The 27,652-nt window shown below is 44.5% G+C and overlaps 1 protein-coding gene across 1 annotated transcript in view; it reads right to left on the bottom strand.

Moving 5' to 3' along the window:
* The window catches only part of PLPP3 (phospholipid phosphatase 3), an 88,217-nt gene that overhangs the window by 37,467 nt on the left and 23,098 nt on the right, over positions 1-27,652 (bottom strand). The window contains exon 2 of the mRNA XM_052636633.1: positions 6,687-6,844. Coding sequence (XP_052492593.1) covers positions 6,687-6,844 — 158 coding nt within the window. The remainder of the gene's footprint in view (positions 1-6,686; positions 6,845-27,652) is intronic.

Genomic DNA, 27,652 nt, shown 5'->3' with positions numbered 1-27,652 from the left:
TTTGAAGACAGACAGACCTGGGTATCAATTCCTGCTCCCTGTTCACCAAGCAGAATAACTTCACACTGGCCACACTCCCCTTGTAAACCTTAGGACCCTCCCTCATTAGTAAAATGGGGTCGATAATACCTATCCCCTGCAGATGCTGAAGAGGATTTAAGATAAGGCATATTAGTTTCCAGCCCACTAGATAGTGGGTCAATGGTATCTAATCCTCTATCCCATCCCCTAACACTGACTCACATGAATAGATTGCCCAGCCTCCTAAGAATTGTCACTTAAAGTGGAGAATATTATCACCCTCATATTAGATAGATTTTCCAAATAGTCCTGAACCCCTAAGAATGACAGTAACTAAGGAAGAATTGCTACAGCTTGTGTGTGGTTGCTGGGGGGGGGGGGGGTGGTACCTAAATCCTAATCTCAGTGCCTGTGTTTGTTACATTGCAAATAGGGCCCCTCCCCCCGCCCCCTCCTCAGGCAGTAAGGAGGTCTGAAGAACTCTGTAGCCCTCTGATCAGGGATGACACAGTTGAAGGGTTAACGTGATCATTCTCTGTTGGTGGTCTTGGTAATTGCACAGATATAGTGGATTGTAAACTGGGGGAACTGGGTCTCCCACCAGGGCACTGCTGGGCCAGCCTGACTTCACATTTTTTTTCAGAGTTGAAGACTCGACTAACCTTTAATGAGGAGGCAGTCTTGGGGAACCTTGTTTTCTTGGCAGTGCTCTCTCAGATAAAGGGAGATGGGGGGTGGGGAGGAAGTAATGAAGTCCAGATGTGGGCAAACCGAAGCCTGATCCTGAATAAACAAGTTTTGGAGGTATAAGTTCTTCTTCTTGTCTCTCCAGCCAGAAATGTGCATGTGGTACAGAGCAGGCTCCCGTGTGCATCAGAGGCCAATATCCAGATTTTAGGGAGAGAAACAGGACACATATCCCTGCTCGCCTAGGTCCTCTAACATCTTTTGACCTAATGCTTGTCAGTTTCTGCTCGAAATGTATGGTCTCCTCTATGATTTTTACAATCACATATATTGAGTACCCAAGTTTCTGCCTTATGCTAGCAATAAAATCAAAATCAGAGGATGCCTACTCTAGCAGAATTACCAGGAAATAGTCAGGTAAACAGACATGATAGTTCGATACAATAACTGCAAAGACAGAGGTGGGCCCAGGGACCTCTGGGACCTTTGGAAGGTGGGGGAGGAGGCAGTCAAGGAATGCTTCCTGGAGAAGGTGACATTGGCTTGGTGTTTAGTTAGTACCTACCATGTGCAAGAGGGAAAGATCTGATCTCTGCCTTGCAAGAACCTATTATCTAGCTGGGGAGATGAAAAGTGGACACAAATCACATTACAAGGTGATATATATTGAAGGTGCTGTCTGTCTGCTGGAGATGGGGCAGCTTCCAGGCAGTTTAGTGACAAGAGATAACACACAGCTTGTTAAGCGAAGGTTCAGTCCTGGATCACCAGCACCTGCCATGCCCTGTGGGCTTAATAAGTAACTGTGGAAGGGAAGCAGGCTTTAGAAGGCAGCAATGGTCTCATTTTAAAAAGCCTTGCCTTAGAATCAGAGGACTCCTGGTCTGGCCCTGCCACTCATTAATTACGGGAAAGTCACTTCATTTCTTGATCTCCAGTTCCCTTAGCCACACCAATCCACCCCTGAGAATCACAGAGTCACTACCAGGTGCAGATAAGAGAATGTGCACATGAAGGGCACTCTGTAAACTGTACACCACTATAGAGACGAAAAGGCCGATCCTCACTCACGACACATGCAATGTCAGTTGATTGGACTCCCAGAACTAGCCTATGGAGTTGGTGAACTATTTCACCAATTTACAGCAAACGTAGGTATAGTTCTTTTCCAAAGGGGTCAATGCCTTGACAGAAGTTGAAGGATAAGTCACAGAATGAAGAAGCTCAGAAGTTTTAGGCCACGAACCTCAATCAAAGCCAAAATCTGAGCTTTTTCTCTAGTTAGGAATGTCATAACAGAGGTTCAAAATCGATGGGATTGAGGAAAAGGAGCATTTTTATGGCCAGAGGGAGAAGTGGATTCACTCATGACTCATCATACTTCAACTCCTAGATATTAAGAATCTTTATTAAACCCCTTTCAGGGTCTGACCAAAGCAAGCACTTGAGCCCCTGTTTATTTAAAAGGAATACTAAGCATTTTTTCCATATTAAAATCTTTGTGCATAATTCTTTGCACAGCATGGTGCAAGGCAATTGGAGAGAAGGCTAGATAAAAGATGATATTTACTGTTTTTGCTCCTAATCTCACTGCTGCTAGAGTCATTAAACCCTTAGGAGGCAGGGATAGGAACCATTGCCTTGTGGATTTGGAAGGAATTCCTATTATGCTATAATTTCAAAATCTAAGATACATCTGAAAAAGAGGTCAAAATGACCCGATTTTTCCACGTCTCCTGCCATAGAAAGGTGTCTGCTTTCTCTATAACTTTTGAAATTTGCATCTTGAAACCCCACTGGTGTGCCATTCCTTTGTTGTGGGGACTATTCAGACTGGAGCAGGGGCACCCAGATCCGTCAAGGCTTCTCTTGTTGTTTTAAACAAACCTGACATTTGGCAGGAGGAGGCCAGGGCAGCAAGTAGCAGGCTGATTAGATTTCCAGCTCTGGGTCCCCCTTCACCCTCCCTGACTGTCATTCACGCCCTCTGATCAGAAGCAGATTCGGCATAGAGCTAGCCAGGCTCTCTGGCCAGTCACAATGGGAGAGAAGGTTGTTGTTGTTGAATTCAAGTTGTATAGATTTTCCAGAATTGACCATATGTATTAATGGGAATTATTCACTTTTCCTCTGAGGTCTTTGCTTTTCCTCTTGTTCATGATTACTCTGGTCCTTAATGACAGGTAAGCGGGTGAGCATACCTCATTAGGAGCCCACAACTCACACACGCCTCCAGCTGAAATACAGGGGCAGCTGGATCAGGAGGCTAAAGTTTTCTTGCAAAGAGTATTGGCATGAGAGTCGAGAGACCTGAGTTCTCATGAATAAACTACAAGGGAAGAGCGGGAGATGTGATGAATCCAAAGGCTGGAGGGCCTTTCTTAACTCTACTTCTGCCAAGTAAAAGGTCTTGACTAAGTCACTTCATCAATATTTTGTTTACTTCATCACTTTTTGATGCTGTTTACTCACAATAAAAACAGTGAACATTTGCTGAATATACTGCCTGTATCAGGCACTGAATTACTTTCCACATATTAGCTCATTTATTTCTGAAAACCTTCAGAGTATCTCCATTTCATAGATGAGAGCAAGGAGGCTTACTAATTTTCTACACGTTCCATAGCAGAGGAGCTTGGGGGTGAACCAGAGCCCCCACTTTTAACCCCATGTGAAACTGAGACACCAAAAAACTCTGTGTGTGTGTGTGTGTGTGTGTGTGTGTGTATTGGGAGGGTGCAAAAGGCTTGAACACAGCCCCAGGTTTCCATGACGCAACAGTAGCACCTGGCAAAGGACGGCTTTCTCAGAACCAAAGGGAAGCACCTCCAGACCTATTCTGCTGGCACTGTGCGGCTGGGGGAAACGTCCTCGATGCCCATCCCATAACATCCCATCCCATAACCAAGGCACAGTGCATGACTCTTTCAGGGGAATCTGGGAGGTCAGGGAGCATTTTAATTAAAACTTCCACGTGACACGAGGAGGGAAGCCAGTCACAACTAAGCTCTTCAAAGCAGGTTTCTCTTAGTGAGGAAGGAAGAAGCAAGGATCCAGGAGAAGAGACATGAGTGCCCTCTGTCCTAGCCCACTGCAGCCAAGGATGTGCCCCCAGGTGTAAAATCAAACAGGACTCTCATTTTACAGATGAGGAAAATGAGGCCTAGAAAACCCAGGTGGCGGCGGTTCAGCTGCTAAATCACGTCTGACTCTTGTGACCCCATGGACTGTGTGTAGTTCACCAGGCTTCCCTGTCCATGGGAATTTCTCAAGCAAGAATACTGGAGTGGGTAGCCATTTCCTTCTCTGGGGATCTTCCCGAAGCAGGGACGGAACCGGGGCCTCCGGCATTGCAGGCGGATTCTTTAATGAGTGAGCCACCAGGGCAGCCCAGGGATTTACCTAATTCACATAGTCTAGGGGCCCCAGGTCTCTCTCCCTGGTGCCGTGCCCAGGAGCAGCCCACTAGGCACGCCACTAATAACTGCACGTAAAGAGAGCAGAGGCCACAGACCATCCCTGTGAATGTGATATTCTTATCTCAACAGCTCCCAAGTTAGAGCCAGCTTCTAAAAGGATTCAATTTAACTGAGCTTCCAAGTGTCAAAAACACCTGTTCAAACCTGAGCACCAGACACCGTGTTAAGTATTCACCTTCCATTACAAACGTTTTTTCCAGGCAAAGCCATTCTTCCTAAAGAACTCAACCCCAACTGTAACTTTGGAGCAAAGAGTAAAATGAGATTTTGTATTTCTCAGTTTCTGAACACAAAGATCCTTAGCCCACCTTTACTACAGTTGCCAAATGGACTGTTTTTCTTTTAAAGGTTGGAAAGAATTCTACTTGCCTCCCTGCCCCCTCCCCAATGTCAAACTGTTGATTGTGTGCCTGGTTTACGATGTTATTAAAAAACAAAGAGGGGTCTCAAAGTTTATAACCCACCCCCAGAGTGGGGAATTCAAAAGAAAAACTTCATGGAGTGCACTCCGTGGACCATCAGCTGTTTATATTTGATGCAGAGAAGGCAAGAGTAGCTAACCGCCTATCCCACCGAGCACTTGAACAGGACAGCCAACAGCCTGTCCACAATCAAGTCAGCAACACGGACAGAGGGCTTTGGAATAAACCAGGTTTAGGCTTGAACCCCAGTTTTTACTTGCTTTTGACTTTGAGATATCACTGAACTCCTCTGAGCTTCAGATTTTCCATCTGAATGATGGGAATACTAAGCCCCTATTTTACATGCAGTGTTCTTAATATTGGGCTTCCCTGGTGGCTCAGAGGGTAAAGAATCCACCTGCAGTGCAGAAGACCCCGGTTCAATTCCTGGGTCAGGAAGATCTGCCGGAGAAGAGATATGCTACCCACTCCAACATTCTTGGGCTTCCCTGGTGACTCAGCTGGTAAAGAATCCACCTGCAAGGTGAGAGACCTGGGTTGGGATGATCCCTTAGAGAAGGGAAAGGCTACCCACTCCGGTATTCTGGCCTGGAGAAGTCCATTAACTTTCTCCCTTCTTGGCTTGCTAATACAGGCCAGAGATAAGCTTCCATGATTGGATTAACACAAAGATGACTCAGAATCTAGAAGAGAGAATTTTTGATCTTGGTGGACATGGTGCCTAGCCCTTTGCCCACGTTGCTGGGGTTTAAGGACAAAGAAAAAACTGAAAATAGCAGATATGTGGAATGGATGTCCGTGAAAACATATGAACTACAAATTATAAGACTGGATCCCCTCAGTCTTCCCCTCCTCTGCTCTAGATGGACACATCTAAAACAAAGCTGTGATCTAAGTACAGCCCAGATAGACGATACCCCAATTCCCACATGGCTACCATTGCTTAAAATAATTCTGGACCTTGTCAAGCTGGTAGCACATTTTTGCACCTGCAGTGAGGGCTTCACCCTCTAAGGGAAGATCTGGATATAAGTCTAGACTTTACCCCTGGGTATGAGCGACCTGGTCAGCAATTAAGAGTTTATCAAGTACTTCAATATTTATGATCTCTTTTATTTCTCACTGCAAAGCTTTGAAGCAAGATGGTCACCCTTGGCTTTAAAGATGTACCGCTTGGCAGTGGAGGGCCAGGACTAGAACCCAGGTCTCTGGACTGCGAGTCTCATTTACCAGGTGAGAGAATTAAACAACATGCCAGATCATGCCAGTGGCATTATCACTGTCAGAGCAGCGGCACAACAGTGTGGAAAAAAATACAGAAAATGCCCAAGATATTCAGTAAGGCATTTCTCCTGTCCTCTGGGGCTCAGATTTACAGCATGGTGGCTCAGAGCTCAGACTCTGGGGTAAGGGACGTGCATGCGTGCTCACTCAGTCGTGTCCAACTCTTCGTGAGCTCACGGACTGTAGCCTTGCCAGGCTTCTTGGTCCATGAGATTCTCCAGGCAAGAATACTGGAGTGGGTTGTTGTGACCTCCTCCAGCGGATCTTCCCAACTCAAGGATCAAACCTTCATCTCTTACAGCTCCTGCATTGGCAGCCGGGTTCTTTACCACTAGCACCACCTGGGAAGCCTGGGATAAGGAAGACAACTAGGTTTAAACCCCAGCTCTATCACTCATGAACCAAGTGACCTTAGGCAAATTATTTTTACTCTGCAGACCTCCGTTTCTTAATTTGTAGAGAAAGATAAGGACAATATCTACACTTTGACTATTGCAGAAATAATGTATGCAAAGTATTTTAGAAGGTTGCTTAGCATACTTTTATAATACTTACAGTGTATATGTGTTTTTCTATTTTAAAATATTGAGTTGGACAAAAAGCTCTTTTGGGTTTTGAATATCCCAAATGAACTTTTTGCCCAACCCAATACTTTTAATAATAGTAATAACTGCATGAAATAGTGTTAATCAAGTGATTGACCCTTGATCTTCTAAACCTCTGCTATATCAGATAGACCATGATGTGCTGCCAGGGAATCAGACAGGTTGCCCACCGCAGTCTGGGCACTTACCGCGAGGATGGCAATAACAATCCCCACAGCGCAGAGCACAGCGTCGTTGATTGTCTCCCCGGTTTTCTGCGGATACTTGATGCTCTCGTCATTGCAGTAAAACCCCCGGTGGTAAGGCTTGATGGTGCTTGTCTCGATGATGATGAAAGGCAGGCCCGCTGGTCAAGATGGAACCATCATCACCATATACAGGGGAGAAAACAAAACAGAGAGAAAACATCAGTGCAAAGAGGCCGAAGAAGAAGGACCTACAGCAAACACCACCCCAGATAACAGCATCGATAGTGATGTCAATTCCTTGCCTTTGTAGTGACCTACAGCCTTCTCTGGGGCTTCCCAGGTGGCTCAGTGGTAAAGAATCCAACTATAGTGTAGGAAAGACAGAGTTCCATCCCTGGGTTGGAACGATCCCCTGGAGAAGGAAATGGCAACCCACTTCAGGATTCTTGCATGGGAAATCCCATAGATAGAGAAGCTTTGCGGGCTACAGTCCATGGGTCACAAAAGAGTCGGATAAGACTGACTAAGTGACCAAACAACAACAAAGCCTTCTCTACATGCACCCTCTTTCTGCCTTTACTCATGACTAAGAGATGTCACATGATCCTCTTGTCTTGACCAAGAGCACAGAGGGAGACAGTGCAAGCACCAGGGCAGGAGCTTTCCCGCTACTCTACGTCATTCTGCTAAAGTCAAAGCACGATTTGTAATTATCACTAACAAAGTTCCAAATCTAATGAGGTCTCACGATGCCTCCAAGTGCCTTCCTCTCTTAAGCCACCTACTTCCCCTTTGAAAAGCTCACCTCAAGGCACTCAGACATGGAATTCTGAAAACCCTGAAGTAAGATAACCTAAATTTGAACCCCCAGATCCACCACTTCCTAGCAATGAGACTTCTGTTTCTTTCTCCATTTTCCTGAGCCCCAGTTCCCTCACAAATGAGCTGTACTGATGCCTAAAGGGGATCAAAGCATCCAAAACTCCTAGCAGAGTGCTGGCACACAGAAGCTACTCAGTGAACAGCATTTCCAATTCTTTCCTCTCACTGTTCAACAAGTCACTGACAAGACTGAACAGAGCTGAGCTGGGCCCTGCTGCCTGCAGACCTGGAGCAGAGCCCAAGGGCATCAGGAGCACCGCAAGGCACTCTCGCAGCTGCTGCTAGTTTATCAGCGTCCAGTTCAGATGCCATTTTCTTAAAGGTCATGGAAAATAGATTTCATCACCTGCCAGGAAAGGCCCTTCTAAGCCTGAAGCAAAAAGTGAAGGCCCACAATCTCTTCTGCTTGGACCAGGCAGCAGCCTCCAAATTGGTCTCCTGGCCTTCTGTGCCTCTCACACATATCCACCCATTTACTTCCTGGGCATGAGCATGTCACAGCCGTGCTCAAGGTCTGTCAATGGTTCCCCACCACACAGGACAAGATGACGTCCCTAAGTCCAACCTCTGGAGTTCCCACAACCCGAACCTCCTTGACACACACTCCAACAAAACGACACGGGACCTCTGTCTTGGTTCATGCTCTCCTCTTAAGCTTGAAAGACACTTCCTCCCTTACCTCCAAGTTCAACACCAAGCCCCACTGCCATCTCACCAAGATGAGGAAAAGGTAAAATAAAAGTGAAAGGTGAGCCACTGAATGTCAAGACTAAGGAAGACCATGAGAAATATCTGGTCAATGATAATAGCCACTGCTGATGTGCGCCAACAATGTATAAGACACTTTGCATCCATTTTTGCATTGAACCCTCCAACAACCCTGAGTGGTCATTTTAAAATCATATAAGCACTACTATCACTCATCTCCCAGTAGAGAAAAGAGAAGCTCAGAATGACTGTTTAGCTCACTCAGAGTCTCTTAGTCCACCTCCAAAGTGCCTGAATCCCCAATTTAACCTTACAAATTGGTTTCATCCATATAGGAATTTCATTAGTGGGGGGAAAAAATGTGATAAGCAGCCATTTAAAAGATAAGATTCCATTTTCATGTTTCTCCAAAAGAATTAAGCTCACATCATGTTACTCAAAGGCCCAGACTGCCTTTAAAAAAAAAAACAAATGTACCATGAACTCCACAGTTTTACAGTGACTTTAGTCCAGGCCAGCAGTGATAAAAATGCTCACTTTCTAAAAAGTGTATTTATGTATCATTCTGCATACACACATGGATTTATTTGGTTTTATTCTTTGGATTTATTTGAATTCTACGGCTATTTATTTTGTGACCCCTAATTGCTTCCTGCTAGAACAACAATTTACTTTATCAAATTCATACTGGTGCTTTGAAAAGAAAGCCCAGCCACACACCACAGCATTGTGCCTGACCTTCAGAAAGTAAACACAGAGGGGCCCTGGAAGGCAATCACCAGCAGCTCTTGAAATTCTGTCTCTGCAAGGACGGAGAAAAGGTGGAGGAAGGGGAGACAGTGAATGCATGTTCTGGCTTAGTGGCAGCAAGTGCAGTTAGCTGGTCCTCTTGGGTTGGGGGCTAGAGAGAGAAGATATCCTGTGGGCCTGAGCCATCTTCATTCCACTGCCTGAACACTTTGAAATGTGGCCAAGTTGGCTATGAAAAGGAGCTGCGAAGCCAGCAGTATGATATTAATAGTCCGCTTTTAAAGTTCCACACATCGTGATCAACTGTTAGCTTCGCATCTGAGCCCAGCCACAGCCTCTGTGGTGCCGAGGAGCCAAAGCGTTGCTAATAAACTCAGGAAGGGAACAGACCACCAGTTCCTTACATTTGTGCTCCGCTCTTAGGCCTCCAACTTCTATTTTTAATAGTGTTCACATGATAGGCCTGTAAAGCATATGTTTCTAAGGACAATAAAACACATATAAGAGAGCTGTGGAGTCAGATTGAACTTGGTTAATGATTTCAACTCTGCTCGCCACTGCTTGAGCGAGTTACTCCCCATCTCACGACCCCCTTCTCGTCTGCTCAGTGGGAAAAATGAAGACTTGCTTTGAGATTGATGGGATGGTATAATACATTAACGTATTCACTCACTCATTCAACAAGTATTTATCGAGTCTCAAATATGCCTGTGAAGTACAAGGAATGCAGAGATGACATAAGTCCTGCCCTCAGGAAGCTTAGAGTCTAGTAGGGGAAGATATAGATCATGGAATGAAATCAGTACAGGGAGTTGTTTCAGTTGGAAAAAACCAGGCAAGAGCATGGGGAAGGGTCAGCACAGAGTCTGGTGCACACTGTGGACACTCAAAAATTCTGTAAGGAAGAAGGAAGGGAAAGTCCCACAGAGAAGGTTAGGAAAGAAAATCTGTCTAGTCAGTTCTTTTGCACTCAACCTGGGAGCCATCCAAACCCTCTTCTTTCCTTCCTAGTCCAAGGCTTGGGGAGGGTTTCCGGTTCCAATAATATGGATGATGACCACAAGCAGACAAGAAGTTGGATCTGAATATGGTTCGTTTTATTTTCTTGAAAGGCATGGAGACAGCATTGAGAAAACCCAGTGGCCTTTTCTGTCTCCCCTACAGACTTGTGGCATGATTGGGGGTGATGCCAGTCGAGTCTTGATTTGGCTCCAGGAAAAGAATAACCTCAGATTCCCTTTGGTTGATGGGAAAAGCGTAAATATGTCTCCCTCAATGGGGCAGCCAGTCCTCAAGTGACATAACGCCTTGCCTCTCCAGGACACAGAGATGAGGCCATTCTAATCCAAAGCAGGATCTCCATTTCCAATGTTGGCACTATCTTTATGACCAATCACTATATTTCCTGACCATTTCATTTCAAGAAAATTCCTAGTGATAGGCACTGGAAATTGAGGTGACAGTACATCAAAGTACCTGGCCTCAAGAAGCTCATGGTGGTGTAAAAAAGTCACGAAAACAAGTGCACTAAAATATTTTTATAGTGTAAGGACTGACCAATGTAGAAAGTACAATGAACGCACAAAAGAACACTCTACAGGGGACACTAAAGATGGTCCAGAGAGGAGGTTTAATTTGACACTCCTGTGAGTAGGTTTCTGGGGTCCTAATGCAGGCTTGCATGCTAAGCCGCTTCAGTCATGTCCAACTCTGTGCAACCCCATGGACAGCAGCCCACCAGGCTCCTCTATCCATGGAATTCTCTAGGCAAGAATACTGGAGTGGGTTGCCATTTCCTTCTCCCTGGGGTCCTAAATACACTCATAAAAACAGTGTCGCTTAGGGATGCAATAGGGCTTCCTAGGCGGCCCCAGCGGTAAAGAATCTGTCTACCAATGCAAGAGACTCAAGAGACACAGGCTCCATCCCTGGGTCAGGAAAAATCCTCTGGAGGAGGAAATGGTGACCCCAGCCAGTATTCTTGCCTGGAGAATCCCATGGGCAGAGGGGCCTGGGAGGGCTACAGTCTGTGGGGTCATAAAGAGTCAGATACAACTAAGCAACTGAGCACAGAGTACAGGGACTGCAATAGGCTATCAACAAAATGAGGGTCACTGCTATGATGAAAATACAATTTGAAATCTGGCCACAGAGGTGGGAGAGATACCCAAGGGGCAGAGGATCCCCACATAAACTGGCAAGTCAGACAAACCTGCTGCCTGTTCTGTTCTCAGCACTGATGGAACTACTGAGTTGGAGTCCCAGCCTTCCAGTGGCCCAAAGGCCAACACGAGAAGCAGTCATAAAAGTTAACACATTAAGTCACCCTAAGGTTCAAAGGGATTAAAGTGACTTACCAGAGTCACTGGGTCAGAAAAGCTGTGGAGGTGGATGGGCTCAAATGCTCTGACTCCTGGGCACATTCTAAAGTAAATGAGTCACTTAAAATAGAAGGAAGCACCTATGAGTATTAATAATTAATTGAAGCTCAGCAAATCTCATGGTCTTTGAAGAAAGAAAGTGCTTTGTTTGGAACAGTCAAGGCAACAGCACTGGCTCCTGTTCCCTGAACATCTACCGTGTACTACACACGTTAGTGTCTAATATTATTAAAACTTTGAGGCCAATATCCTGGAATTAAATTTATCTATACTGAAAGATACATTATAAGCTTTTTGCAAAGCAAAACAAAAATGTAAGTGAATACACACACATACACACACACACAGACACACCCCACCTGGTGATTCTAAGACCTCGGACTCAAGCATTTCTCCTTCTTTTAATCAAGGATCAATTAACTTCCTAAACCTCCAGGGACCTCTTGGGATGTGTAGGCTGCAGGGGAGGTGAAATACGAACTCACTGACAAACACTTAATGGGCAGAAAATCAAAGCATGAAGAAAAGCCCCTGTGTTGGGTTCAGCCTTTGAAAGTTCTTGGGCTTTGAAAAACTAACACTTGGGCTGGTTGGGCGGTTTGGGGGTGGGGTGTAAGAAAACATGGGATAAGTTTTCGTGGCCCACCCATTGATAAAGTCATGTGGGAAGTGTTACCAAAGTGACCCAACCCCAGAGCCCTGCTCCCTCCAGCCACAGCTCCAAGTTTGTGCAAAATTAAACACAGCCTCCTGTTCTCAAAGTGATTTTTAGAAAGCATTTGTGAGGGTAGGAGAAGAGTGGGGTGGGAGAGTGAATGAGAAATTTTTGCAGTTTTGCGTGGCTGAAATCAGAGCATCGGGGAGAGATTTTCCCATCGTTCCTGTAGACCTTTTCCAGAACTGTCCAACTTTCCACTTCACCCAAACTGTAGTTGCCCTAAAATGAGCCAAGTCTAGCATTCAACTAATACCTGCAGAAAGCCTACATATTTACTCACAAAATAATATTGGATAAAGAGCCCATGTGCAGTCTAGTTGTTTAATGATTCTGCAACAGGAATTTATACATCTTAGCTAGGGTATAGAGTTCTATAAATTTTACTGTTTTACTCCCTTAGCAAATGGAAAATTAAGGTTCAGAAAGGTTAAGAAGTCCATCTTAAGTCAAAGTGAGCAAATGGCACCAATTCAGACTGGTACAGAAGCAGAGCTCGACAGCGGACTTCCAGTGGTAAAGAATCCACCTGCCAACTCAGGGGACACAGGATGGATCCTTGATTCTGGAAATAAGATCCCACATGCCACGGGGCAACAAAAACTGTGTGTCCCAACTACTGAGCCCATGTGCTCTGGAGCCTGCATGCCTCAACAAGAGAGAAGCCCCCACACCGCAGTGAAAGATCCTGCTGCTACAGCTAAGACCAATACAGCCAAAAATGAATCAATATTAAGAAAAAGAAAGAAAAATACAGATGGACCACACTGGGCTTCTGATTCCAAAGAATTTAGAATCTAATTAGGAATTAATGTATTTTAATCTCTACAACAGCTTTGAAAAGTTACAGGCTCTTATTTTCATTTTTACCCAACAGAAAATTGAAGCCAGAACTTGTATAATGTGGCCAAGGTTCCCAAGTGAGTCAACTGGTCACTGGGATTTGAACTCAGGTCTGTCTTTCTTTTGGCTTATGTTTTCTTACTCCATGACCTGACCCTCCCTTTCTTTATAAATGTCTTCCCTGTTAAAATATGACCAACTGATTTTTTTTTAATCACTTAAGGCCAGAATGGTCAACCCAACTACTACTTAGAGGTTCAAAATACAAATATTTATGTTGCTTGTAAGTGACAGGGTTTCTATTTAAAGTAATTAATTGCTACTGGTCTTAGAAGTGTGCAAACTTTCTTTGGTTTACGATATTTGTCCAGATTTTTAGACTGGACACAATCCAGATGAGACAAAACTAAGTTTACTATGAAGGCGTTTCCCACCTTTGAAAGAGGGTGCCATGAAAAACACTTGCTGTTGGCTGGTGTGAACATTCAGTATTCTGGTCTAGAGGTTCTCTTTGACAAATGCTCAATTCTTTGGTCCTGGAAAGCTCAGGCCTTTTTTTTTTTTCTCACAGAAAGAAGATTGTCAGAACCCAAAGCAAGCACATGGTAGAAATGAAGAAAGGAATGGCAGGTCCAGCCCTGGCTCCTGGGTTTCTTGAGTCTAAATCCTGGGTCTTTAATTGGATTCCACAAGCACATATGGACAGTTCCTGAGCACTGGGCACTGGGTGAGGTGCTCAGCACATAACCTTGAGCACTGTTTTAGGTTCCATAACTTCAGAAAGTCTCAGGTTCCATGACAAAGAGACACCTGACTTAGTCTATTTGGGGGTATGAAAAAGAACCTTGAATGGTCTTTCTAATTTGAAAGTGCTCAACATTCAGAAAACGAAGATCATGGAATCTGGTACCATCACTTCATGGGAAATAGATGGGGAAACAGTAGAAACAGTGTCAGACTTTATTTTTGGGGGGCTCCAAAATCACTTCAGATGGTGACTGCAGCCATGAAATTAAAAGACACTTACTCCTTGGAAGAAAAGTTATGACCAACCTAGACAGCATATTCAAAAGCAGAGACATTACTTTGCCAACAAAGGTCCATCTAGTCAAGGCTATGATTTTTCCAGTGGTCATGTATGGATGTGAGAGTTGGACTGTGAAGAAGGCGGAGCGCCGAAGAATTGGTGCTTTCGAACTGTGGTGTTGGAGAAAACTCTTGAGAGTCCCTTGGACTGCAAGGAGATCCAACCAGTCCATTCTGAGGGAGATCAGCCCTGGGATTTCTTTGGAAGGAATGATGCTAAAGCTGGAACTCCAGTACTTTGACCACCTCATGCAAAGAGTTGACTCATTGGAAAAGACTCTGATGCTGGGAGGGATTGGGGACAGGAGGAGAAGGGGACGACCGAGGATGAGATGTCTGGATGGCATCACTGACTCGATGGACGTGGGTCTGAGTGAACTCTGGGAGTTGGTGATGGACAGGGAGGCCTGGCGTGCTGCGATTCATGGGATCGCAAAGAGTTGGACACAACTGAGCAACTGAACTGAACTGAAAGTATTATAAAAGCATTTTATCCTTCAGAATAAATAAGAGCCACCTTAAAAGTCTCAGCTCTGGCAGTTTGGGCTTTTGCAGTTGGAATTTTAAAGGGCTGCCATATCCACCAAGAAGTAAAAAACAGGTCAACCAACAGTCAGTGATTTATACCTTTCACTGAGAATTCCAGACCTCTTTTGTTGCCATTATATATTTCACAAATGGGATACTTTATTTTTATTACTACAGAAAGGACTTATGATTCCTCTCCTCCAGGTAAAAATAGGTCAAGACCTCCTTTCTCTCTTTTGATGCCTCTTTAAATAAGGGTGGCAGTCCATGTACACTCATTGGGCATTTATTGTGTGCCAAGAGGTTTGGATAGATCAACTAATTTAATTCTCCAAACAATCCTCTAAATTATCAGTTAATTACCAAAGCACAGAAGGTCAGAGATTATAATTCGCCTCAGTGTCCACTGTGCTAATAAGAGGTGTAACCAGAGTATGTGATCAAATACTCTGACTCTAAAGTTCATTCAGAGATGGGGCCAGTGAGCCTGTCCTTCTTAAGCACACATGAACTCTGTCTATGCAGATGGTTTACAAGGAGGTTGACCTTAAACAAGGACTAAAAAGTAAAGCCTAAGATGTTGAGATGCATTTTTACAGATCCAGCTACTCTCAGTCTCTCTTATGAGCCAGAGATGTTCATTTGCAACCCAGAACTAGGACATGGTAAGAATCACATGTGTGGTTTCACAGTTCTTAGGTAAATGATCACCTCTGATCTGCCTGACAGTTCTGGAAAGTAATGTTTTTAACATCTGGATTAAACTATCACTGGCAAACTCTGATTCAGGACCTGAATATCTTTTCTACAAAGGAGCCACTTAGCCACGTAACCCTCTCTGGCAGAGTTACTTTTTTCCAATTTAACCAGAAATTTTGGAATCAGGCAAACAGGATTCTACTTCTATCACCTGTTATCCTTACTGTATGACCTTGGGCATGTCACTTGACCTCTTTGAACTCCATTTCCATCATCGTGCAATAGTTCTCAACATACAGAATGGATTGGGAGGACTAACTGAGACAATTTATAAAGCATCCAGTAGTCACTTGGCTCTGTAAATGTTACTTCTTGCTTCTGTATGTGATAGGAAGCCACAGAAAGCTTTTAAGCAGGGACAAGACATGATGAGAGTTCTGTCAAAAGCCACAGCCCCACCAGCCCCTTTCCCAATGCAATCTGATCCCACGGGAAAAGCATGCTCATAAAATCCTTTAATTCCAGGGACTTCTTGGGATTGTGTAAACAGAAGGGGTTAGCAGGACCTGGCACCCTGACACAGAGAAGAAATATCACAGCAGGCACCCTGCCCCACATTCTTGAAGATCACAGGAGGCTGAAGGGGAGGTGTAATAAGGGTGAAAAGCACATCTTATTTTTCCAACAGTTAAACATACATTCGTCAGCAGTGTGCTCTCATCAGAGTCATGCTATCCAGGTGTACACAAACACCAAGTTCACGTGGTGGTACAATAAACAACATGGGGACTGGCAGGACATCAGACACTTTAGAGATAGTCAAAAAGCAAGGCTGGAGCCAGATGCAGCGCCAAAAATGAAGAACTGAGGTGGAGGCTTGCAAGAATAAAAACATGCTGGCAGGTAATCCAAGGCCATCAGGGCACTTTAAGCCAACTCATACACAGCCCTACCAAGTTCTAGGTCAAAGTTGACACACTGGCAGCCCAAGGCCAAATCTAGCCTTCAGAGATCTTCTGTTTGGCACCCCCCCCAGTCTTTAAGATATTTTAAAATTCATTATTAATATTTAATAACAGGAGGTCTTACATAACATTCAGATTTCAGCCTCTTTTATTTATTTATTTTTGGTCTCACTGGGTCTTCATTCTGCACAAGGGTTTTCTCCAGTTGTGGTGCTCAGGCTTCTCATTGCCTTGGCTTCTCTTGTTGAGCAGCATGGGATCTAGGGGTGCGAGGGCTCAGTAGTTGTGGCTCATGGGCTTAGTTGCTCCACAGCATGTGGAATCTTCCCCGACCAGGAACTGAACCTGTGTCCCCTGCTTTGGCCGGCAGACTCCCAACCACTGGACCACCAGGAAGTCCCAGATTTCAGCATCTTAAACCAGCTCTACTGTCCAGTGGCAATCAATGTAGGTAGTCGTAACTAGCTACACAGATTCTCCATGCACTACCATGCCCTTCTGTCCCCCTGATACCAAGGCTACATCTTGGTTCCATTCCCATTGAGTCTGTACTGTCAATCTTCCTGTAACTGGTGCACTTCAGTCATTTATGTTAATAGTAATATCTGATCGCTGGAGATGTTTGGTTTTTCCCTCCCTGCTCTGAAGAATATAAAGTCCTTAGGTGAACCCACAAAAACAGAAACAATGAACACTTGATTCAACTTATCATCTCCTCCATGGTAAGTGATGGCCATATTAGACCCAAGTGGATGGGTATGTACATAGGTATGTCAAAGACTTAACCAAAGACTGTGCCTCCTATCAATGTTTTCAAAGCCAAACATGGTGTCAAGTCACCATTGCAAGGCAGTTAATAATAGCTGCATATTAGACATGGGGAAACTGAAGTTCAGAAGCTAAGTGATTTGCCAAAGATCTCACGGTTAGCAAAAAGAATGAGGTAGGAAGCCAAGGCTTGTTGAACAACAAAGTTCTTTGCAAGTTTATTCAATGAGGGTGGCAGTGGGGCCAGAACGAATCTGCCTTACCGGCAAGTTAAGGAAGGTGTACGTGTTAATAAATTACATGGTTATGCTTCAGGAGAAAGAAGTAAACACAACTTATACATGTCTATGTAATATACTAAGTGAAGTTATCAGAGAGTTCTATTTTTCAAGGCAATAGTGTTAAAAAAAGAAAAAGCCTCTTTCTGATTAGAAGCTCATTCATTCTAAAAAGTAAAAGCCAAGTGAGAAGGAATTTATAAATAAAAATCCACCAAATAGTTGCTGGTAATTACAAATCTTACTCTAGCGGAGTCAGGAACATTATAGTAATATGCTGGTAGAGTTTTGAAACTACAAGAGATCCGAGGCATCAGTTATTCCATTTCAGTTCAGTTCAGTCACTCAGTCGTGTCCGACTCTTTGTGACCCCATGGATTGCAGCACGTCAGGCCTCCCTGTCCATCACCAACCCCCGGAGTTTACTCAAACTCATGTCCATTGAGTTGGTGATGCCATCCAAGCATCTCATCCTCTGTCATCCCCTTCTTCCTCCCACCCTCAATCTTTCCCAGCATCAGGGCCTTTTCAAATGAGTCAGTTATTTGCATCAGGTGGCCAAAGTATTGGAGTTTCAGCTTCAGTATCAGTCCTTCCAATGAATATTCAGGACTCATTTCCTTTAAGATGGACTGGTTGGATCTGCTTGCAGTCCAAGGGACTCTCAAGAATCTTTTCCAACACCACAGTTCAAAAGCATCAATTCTTCAGTGCTCAGCTTTCTTTATAGTATATTCCATTTGCTAGATGGGAATACTGAGATCCATCACACCCTAGCATCGTGATTACTCCTTTCTGGTAAATCTCTTCAGAAAAGGGTCCTTACTTTATTTATCTCTGTATCCTCAGCACAAAGAATAATTCCTGGCACTTAGTGGTGCTCAACAAACATGTACTGAATAGATGTATAGGAAAGCGAAAGCGAGCGAAAGTCACTCAGTCGTGTCCGACTCTTTGTGACCCCATGGACTAGTCCATGGAATTCTCTAGGCCAGAATACTGGAGTGGGTAGCCTTTCCCTTCTCCAGGGGATCTTCCTAACCCAGGGATCGAACCCAGGTCTCCCGCATTGCAGGCAGACTCTTTACCAGCTGAGCCACAAGGGAAGCCCGATGTATAGGAAACAGACTAAAATTCAGAAGAAAAGGCTCCACCCCTAACACACTTAATGATCTGTGAATCCTCCCCGCCATACTCCCTTCCTTCTGAACTTAATCTAATCTCTTTCATATCCCTAAATCCTGTTTTTTGAACACAGTCTCCCAAAGCAACACAGTACCCTCATAAAGCACAGATGACTGTACCAGGAATAAATTATGGAGAACCTAACCAGCTTCAAGAACCAAATGGGTGATTAGACTGGATAATCTTTAAGACAGTTAATCTTCAGAGTTTCCCAGGTGTTTCATGCCTTGGAACTATCAGAAAATACTGGGAAGGGGTAAAGTGAGGAGGCTGCTGCGGTGATTCAGCACCTGGTCCACCCTCTTACACCGGCTAAGGGCTAAGGATTGATTTCAGCACACCTCGACCTAATCCAGTTGCTCTGATTTTGTTGGGAATTTCTGCCCTGAAGAAAGTTCCCAGTAAGAGGAAGAGCACAGATTTCAAGAAAGCAACAGACCTGGATTTGAAAACCAGTTTTGCTACTTATCATCTAAGCAATCTTCAGCAAATTGCTTAACTTCACTGTGGCCCAGTTACAAAAAAAAGGACGCCAAAAGCCACTTTGAAGAGCCGTGAGAATGAAATACCACATTTAATCAAGGTATTTATTAAATGTACCTTTGCATTTAACACAGTCCTAAAAATCTACTCTCTGGCTGTTTCCACGATACCAATTAACCAGCTTGACTGGTTTCCTCCAGAAGGTGGCTGGACTAACCTGGACAGGGCTGTGTCAGCTCAGACAAGGACTGTCACGCAGGTTGCCCAAGATGACAGCAATTCCAGTGCGCGGCTGAGAAGACAGCCCTCACCCCAGGAGCACCCTCCCCACTCCTGGCCCTGTCAATGTTCCTTTTGTAAAACACAGAAACCTTCTTCAAATCTGACAGCTGCCACCTGCACAAATAATTCAAGGATGTAATTTTGTAACTGAATACAAGCCCTGAAAGCTGAAAAGTTTGAAGTCCAAAATAATCCCTTTGACCTTCTGCCTAAACACTCACTAATCACTTTTTAATTTGTAGTTTATTTCCTCTCTCTGTGCTGTCCTTCTAGGCTATATTTTCGTTTTAGACGTATCCAGGGAGTGAATGGCATTACAGAACACCTGATTAAAGTACAAGTCAAACTTCTCTCCCAGACATCTGAGGCTTGATGCACGCCTCACTGAGTTCTCCAAATTGGACTGGGTGGCAAGAAAGTGAAGAAGAAAAAGCCTGCTTTGAAGGAGGAAACTCCTCACTGAGAGAATTATGAGCTACAGAAATTAATAAGAAGTGGTCTCTGCCCTCTAAGAAGCCATACTCTGGGGACAACTACCCATGATGCCACGTGACAGGAACTTCCACGGAGGCATTTCTAAAATATTCAGGGTGCATGGAAGACGCCCTTTAGCACATGACTTGGCAGCCAATAGGCATGCAATACCGGTTTATTGACTAGCCCAGTAAATGCATTTCAAAGATTCCTTGCTGTCATTCCAATGCCAATTTTGTACTTAAGGCAATACAAAAAAGAAAAGAAAAATCCAGAACAGGAAAGCCTCTCCCACCCCCCACAAACTGCTTCAGTGTTTCACCCACATCTCCTACCTACCTTTTACCCTTGAGAAAAACAGAGAAAAGTAGTGTGAGGGAACCCACCTAATTCCTAAAACTCAGATACTGAAAAGATGCAAAAAGAGAAAAAACAGAATTTAAAATGTTACTCATTCCAGAAAAAATCTCTTCCTTGGAGGAAAAAAGTTTCTAACTTAATCATCACTTAATTCAGTTCAGTTCAGTTGTTCAGTCACATCTGACTCTGCGACCCCATGGACTGCAGCATGCCAGACTTCCCTGTCTATCACCAACTCCTGGAGCTTACTCAAACTCATGTCCATCGAGTCAGTGATGCCATCCAACCATCTCATCCTCTGTCATCCCCTTCTCCTCCTTCTCATCACTAGGATCACTATAAGTTGTAGTAAGTTGAAGGTAGATCAGTGTATTAGAGTCATTCAGCTTTGTTTCTATTCTAGTAAATTAGCCTACTGAGTAAATTTCACCTACTGAGCAAGGAGGAGTCTTGAGTAGTCTGAGCTGGCTCAGCTCGACCAATATCCTGGAAGGAAAATGATCTCCACACTAGTTTTTAATTCAGTGGAGTAAGGCCTGGTAGTAAAAAGACAGCACAAGTGAGTTTGGGGAATTTAAGTTTCTCTAGCCAAAGAGTTGGTCGCTTAGTCGTAGCCACTCTCTGCAACCCCATGGACTGTAGCCCTCCAGGTTCCTCTGTCCATGGAATTCTCTAGGCAAGAATACTGCAGTGGGTAGCCATTTCCATCTCCTGGGAATATTCCCAACCGAGAGATCAAAACTGGGTCTCCAGTATCGCAGGTGGATTCTTTACCGTTTGAGCCACAGCTAAGGCCACCTTAAAAACAAATACTAACAAATGATAACTAATAATGCTGCTGCTGCTACTGCTGCTGCTGCTGCTGCTGCTGCTGCTAAGTCGCTTCAGTCGTGTCCGACTCTGTGCAACCCCATAGACGGCAGCCCACCAGGCGCCCCCGTCCCTGGGATTCTCCAGGCAAGAACACTGGAGTGGGCCGCCACTTCCTTCTCCAATGCATGAAAGTGAAAAGTGAAAGTGAAGGTGCTCAGTCGTGTCCAACTCTTCACGACCCCATGGACTGCAGCCTACCAGGGTCCTCCATCCATGGGATTCTCCAGGCAAGAGTACTGGAGTGGGTCACCATTGCCTTCTCCTGATAAGTAATAATAAAAATGTTTATTCATCAGTACTAACTCTGCTGCTAACTATATCATCACACTTCAGCTCACTTGGGTTCTATTTCTTCATGGAAACTTTGACAGAGGCATTTCTAAAATATTCAGGGAGCATGGAAGATAGCACATGACCTGGCAGCCAATAGGTATGCAATTCCTAGTGCAAAATGAAAGAGGTGGTCCTACCAGGTATCTAATGGACCTTCTGGAGCTGTCACCTTTATCCAAGGAGTGCAAGGCAACTTTTGAACAAACCAAAGGCTTTGTTTCCATGGCATCCTCACAGAGCAGATGGGCATCACCTCCTGTCCATTATCCCAGCTGGGGCCACTGGGGACCAGGCTATTTTAAGTTTGTGAAGATTCAAAGATGCTCATTTATAAAAATAAAGAGCCTCAGAAAACATCCCCAAATCTGCCGATCTTCAGATACAAACCAAATTCAAGATGGGCAGCTCTTGGCTCAGTCAAAGAAGTAGATATCAACAACATTTCAGTGTGGATTAGAGGCGGGGGGAATTAGCATCAGTTACTCCTGCAAACTGGATACCATTCTGGGCAGTTTGAGCTTCCTCTCATTTGTGAAAGTGAAAGTGTTAGTTGCTCAGTTGTGTCCAACTGTCTGTAGCTTCATGGACTGTAGCCCACCAGGCTCCTCTGTCCATGGGATTCTCCAAGCAAGAATACCAGAGTGGGTTGCCATTTCCTTCTCCAGGGGATCTTCCCAACCCAGGGATCGAACCTGAGTCCCCAGCATTGCAGGCAGATTCTTTACTGTCTGAGCCATCTAAACCACCCGGTAATCCTTTCCAGTAAACAGTACCCGCTTGATTTTGCAAAGGCCAGAACTGAAGATGAGAAATAAGTCCACAGAGCAGCAGTGCAGGAATGCTGCCAGGTCAGGCTGGCTTTGCACAGTGCCCCGCAGCCATCACATTTCCTATGTGTAGGCAACTTTGACTGGACCTCCAAAGGGGTACTTCTCATAAACTGGTCAGCCCTCCTTAGCTAGAAATCCTTGTGCGCTGGGGCCACCCTCTGCTGCTCTGGCCCCGCCCCATCCCCGCCAGGATCAGGGAAACAAAATGTGGGCATTCAGATACACGTGGGAGAGCCAGCAGCAGTAAAGAACTCCTAGGTGGCTTGCTATAGGAACCCTATTGTTCCAGGGGGAAGCTCTTGTGCCAAAACTCTGCAGGAAGCCACTGCTCCATGATGCATTTTTCAGCTGTGAAGAGAAAAGGGTAGCTCCTGGGATGTTTCTTCAACGGTTCTGGAAGCCAGGCCCTTAATCCTTGCAAAGCAGCAAGGAGCCAGCTTCTCTCAGAGGGACAGACTGTCTAGAGCCCTTCTTCCAAATAAAAACATAAAAAGAACTCGTCAACGTCCCCTTTACAACCTCTCAAAATGTATGAATCAGGAAAACGGGGAGTAGAGGATATTGAAAGCCCAAGGGTTGGGGGGCATTCAGGCCTTCTCTGCTCCCCTGTTTTCCTCATGACCCTGCCCACTGACCTCTCTATTGCAGTAAATTACAAAGCCCCCACTGTTCTCTCTACCCATCCTCCCCCGAACCTGTCCCCCTCACACACCCCCACGCCCCCTCCCCGCTCCCCCCACCCCGACACATACACTTTCTTAAAAGGGCGGAATGCCAAATAACATTATTCTCCTTCACCATGGTATTGCCACGAGAGCTGCCTGGTATGCTTGCCTGAAAAATGGAAGGTTTTCATGGAAATCTCAGGCTCCACTACAGCTCACCCTTTGTGGAAACGGACTTGGAAAAAAATGGAAGGAGCCTCCACAGAAACCTAATTGGGCAGACAAGAGCAGAGGGCAAGGCCCATGGAATGGTTGAAAGGCTCCAGGAATACTTGAGTGTGCCTTTGGCAGCCCTTAGAAGGCCTTCGTACTCCGGCAAAGCCCCTCTCTGCAGCCCCACTCTGTCCACTGTGCCCCTCTGCACAACATGGCACCCTGTAAAGGTACCACGCCTCTGGGCAGGGACCCTATTATCTAACATGAGTGGGGAGGGGAGGACTTACAGACATACATTATCCAGGTATGCAAACAGGTATGCCTGCAGGTGCTGTAAATCACAGAAAACTTTCCTTCACTGCCCAGATTAACCAGCTGAACACCAAGAAAATTAAAAAGGGTCTTTGGGCTTTGGTGTGGTCTGGTGGCAGTTTGGAGGGAGCAGACTCAGGTAGGAGTCCCACCCCTCTCTGACACATGTGGCAGAGTAACCCTGGACTCATGAGCTCTCAGGACATCTGCGTCCTCCCTGGCAAAACAGATCAGGCAGTTTGGAAGGGCTGCTGTGAGCATTTCCTGAGATGGTGTGTCACACAGCCCGGTTCCAGCAGATGGCCTCTTAACGTTTCTTCTTCCCCATCCCACAAGCGCACAAAGGGGAGGGGGACAGATTCCTAAGAACAGGACAGGATCTGTGAGAAATCGTCTCTCCTGTCGTGCTCCAAGGACCTCTGAGAGCAGAGCTGTGTATGTGGGCTCTGGCCTGTCCATCAAGATGACAGAATGGGTCTTGGGGAATTAATTATTCAACAGACTCACCCTTCACAAATCCCATCCAAAGGAATGGTTGGATGCCTTTTAGTACACGGACTATACAAAATACTGAAAGGCCAGCGCACTTCAAAAGCCTCACAAAAACCCAGGCCTGAGTTTGGCAGGAGTTCCTCAGCCACTGGGTTTTTCTGTGTGTGGTTTATAATAACATGCAGACCTGATGCCAAGTCCTAATCTATTAAGGGACTGCCAATTAGCAGGAGGCTTAGAGCTGCAGTTTTGAGAACTGGGGAGCAGGTCTAATTAGGCTTGCAAATCATTTCTGCCCATCGCCCCTCTCCATCTGACCCAAGCTATACTGGCCAATTGTTCTGCATACATCCTTTCCATATCCCTCTGCACACACCTCTTTGTGGGTGTGTTTGTTTGAAGGTTCCAGGCCTGAAGGTCAGTGCTTATTTTCATGTCTGTCTTTAAGAGTGACATGAAGGATCAAACAAGATTATCTTCTGGATAGTGACTCTCAGATTTGGTCAATCATCCAAATCATCACAGATACTTATTAAAAAACACATTCTGGGCATGGCCTAGAATCCACTTGATAACTCAATGAGACTTTCTGGGGCAAAGGCCTGAAAGTTCCCCTTTTTAATAGGACCTCAAGATGATTCTATCCCAAGGCAATCTGGGAATCACTACTCTAAAAAGCATAAACAAAATTTTGAATCATATTGAATATCAAAGGTTTACTGAGCACCTGTTGTGTGCTGGAGCTGGGAAATATCACAACGAGTAAAGCAGGGTTCCTGCCCTCAATGAGCTCTCTATTTAGGGGGCCAGTAACATTCCCATAGAAACCCTGTCTTTCCTACTAGAGCTCCTGGGAGAATCCACACCTGCAATCCTCCTCTCACATTCTCTTCTGCCGCATCATAAACCTAGCTTTCTAATGTTTTTGCTGAAATGGCTCTGAAAAAAAACCCAGAATGATTTCAGACACAAAACATCAGAGGCTTATCTTAGGAGGGGAGGGGAGAAAAAAACCCTAAGAAACATATGGTTTCAAGATACAGGAGAAAATACATACTTTAGGACTGCCTGGTCTAAAGACAGAAACAGAGTGGAGAGTAATGTTAGGGGGGTTTTGTGCAGCAGAAGCAGCCCACGGCTGGGTCTTGGAGCCCAACACTGGATACTTCCATGTCTTCAGAAAGTCCCTTTTCTTCACCAAGCCTCCTTTTCTATTAAGGAGAGGAGGCTGCACTACTCAGTTATATCTCAAAGCATATTTGGCACAAACTGTTTTCCTTGGAGCTTTCATCCGAGTTTACTTTTGAGTTTCAACAGGGAAATGTACAACCTAGAAGAATGAGAGTTCTCCAGAGCCCTCCCTAAGAAAACCTAGCCTGAATGATCTCTAACCAGTTCCAAAATTATGTTTTGAGGATATGGCTTTCAAATGAGACTGATTTCCTAGCCATCAGTCTGTTTTTTTTTTTTTTTTTCATCTTATTTTTTTAATCCTATCCTATTAGTTGGTAATGCCATTCAATCATATAGTGCTGGGTGCACTGCAGAGACTCAAAATAAGGGGATACGTGTGGGGTAGACAGCATGGCCAGGCTGTGTTTGAAAAAGAGCACCCTGGTGGCCACAGGGAAAAGGGGTTGGAGCATAGGACTTCATATCTAAAGCTCCCTGCTTATGGTGCATGACCAAGCATCTTCCCAAGGAAAAAATCTATATTTTCTAGACATATCTCCATTAGCCCTTAAAAAGAGATACTAAAGCCTTGACACCAAGCTAGGTCCTGGAGAGCGCAACCCTAACAATCACTGCCTTCTCTCCAGGAGTGGCCAGGGCTGTTCCCCTCTTTGTTTCCTGCACCTCTATGAAACTCACTGCTAGTATCAGACTCTCTCAGGTTATCTTAACACACAGCATTATTCAGGAGCATAACTAGGTATAGACAAGAAGTATGCAGCTAAAGGGAGTGGCAATCTATCTGTTGGCTACTGAAGAACATGGCAAAGAGTAGCATGGTGTGGATTTCAGAGTCAGACACACCTGAGTCCTGCCTCCACCTTAAACACATCAGTTAACTCTCCATAAGGATATGACATGAAAAAGATACGATATGCAAAGATGCTTCATATAATGCCAGGCACACTGAAATGCTCAATTAATATTACTGGTATCATGAATATGGGATGGTGTGTCTTCTCTAAGAAGGAGCGAGACAAGTGTCACTTTGGTCCATTAAGAAATCCATTATGAGGACTTGTCTGGTGGTCCAGTGCCTAAGGCTCTATCCTCCCAGTGCAGGGGACCCAGTTCAATCCCTGGTCAGGGAGCTAGATCCCACAAGCTGCAACTAAAGATCCTATGTACCACAACAAAGACTGAAGATTCCATGTGCTGCAACTAAGACCCAGCTTAGCTAAATTAATAAACAAATATATTTTTTAAATGCATGATGTACTTCACATATAGTTACTGAACATGTATCTTAAAATCACCAAGCCTCTGGTTTTTTTATGAAATGGGAGTGGGTAACTGACAATACAGATGATTAAGAAAAGCACAGGGTTTGTGGTCAAATAGATTTGAAGCTCAGCTCTGTCTCTGTTTAGTCCTGTGATACTGGGTAAGCTGCTAACCTCTTCAGGGAATCTGCAAACTGGGGTCAGTAGAGGGGTTACTGTGAAGTTTGGAGGTACAGTACCATCTCAGAGTGCACTCAATACATGAAGCTATGGTTATTCCCATGGTCTCCCCACAAAATACATTAGAACGAAGAAAGATGATGGGGGTATCCCTATGTCTCTATGTAGGAGCTTTCCTTTCCTTTAAAGCAGGCAAGGCCATCAGTATATGCAGAGTTTTCTAAAACACCAACATCTTTTCAATGTTTGATTATTTCCAGCTAAAAGAAAATAACGGGATTTTCTCAGCACTTCATGTTGGTTTGTATGGAATGTCACTTGGATCTTCCTTGTTTCACATCTATTGAGACTATGTGTTCACTTTCTCTTCAATCATTTTTGCCCAGTAAATATTTTTATGCACCTGCAACAAAAAAAGCACAGAAAAGAGCAACTGGGGTGATGCAGTGATCATTAAGTCAAAGTGTTTGTTTGTTTGCTTAATTCACGGGAGGAAATTAACAGTAGTAGCGTCTTGCCTAAGTGCACTCAATGACAAAAGGACACAGGTGTCCATGCACTGACCAACTGTACCATGATGGGCTACATCAGCTGACTATTGTTGTGCTGGTCCTAGCCTTCCCTGGGGCCTATTTGTGTGTGCATGGGGGGCGGGGGGAGGGGGTGGGCAGGGTGTTCGCATGTAGCTTGCCATAGTCACTAACCCAGGAGAAGGAAAATGAAAAACCTAAAAGGAATCTACAGAAAAGACAGACAAGATAAAAACTGGTGATCCATATCTAATATTGATTGATTTTGCTATAAAGTGTGGTCCAATTGCCAGACAATTACTGGGATGCTATAAAGCCTACCAGTCACTGTATTCCCTGGTACTTTCAAATAAGAACAGAAGAATCTGTGTAACAGACTTAGCAGAAGCTTCAGAGCAATAAAACATTTTAACTAAGCATAATGTACTATACTTGACTTTATTTTTAAATAACATGATCTATACAGGTTTCAGCTATTCAAATTCAGTTAAATTTATCAGTTAATAACCATCAAACTTATCTCATGATAAATAAACTCAGATAAAGGAAGATTTTTTTTTTCCCCTTTCTTCATGATATTCTCAGTTCATGCAGAGAAAACAGGATGTGATGATAGCACATGACCTCAGAGTCATTTAGGCCTAAAATCAAATCTCCAGCTACTTGGCTTGGGCCTCAATTTTCTCACATAT

This window comes from Budorcas taxicolor, chromosome 3 (assembly GCF_023091745.1).
Source record: "Budorcas taxicolor isolate Tak-1 chromosome 3, Takin1.1, whole genome shotgun sequence".
Taxonomy (NCBI): Eukaryota; Metazoa; Chordata; class Mammalia; order Artiodactyla; family Bovidae; genus Budorcas; species Budorcas taxicolor.
The sequence above is the reverse complement of the archived record's forward strand: the minus strand, read 5'-3'. Positions and strand labels throughout refer to the sequence as shown.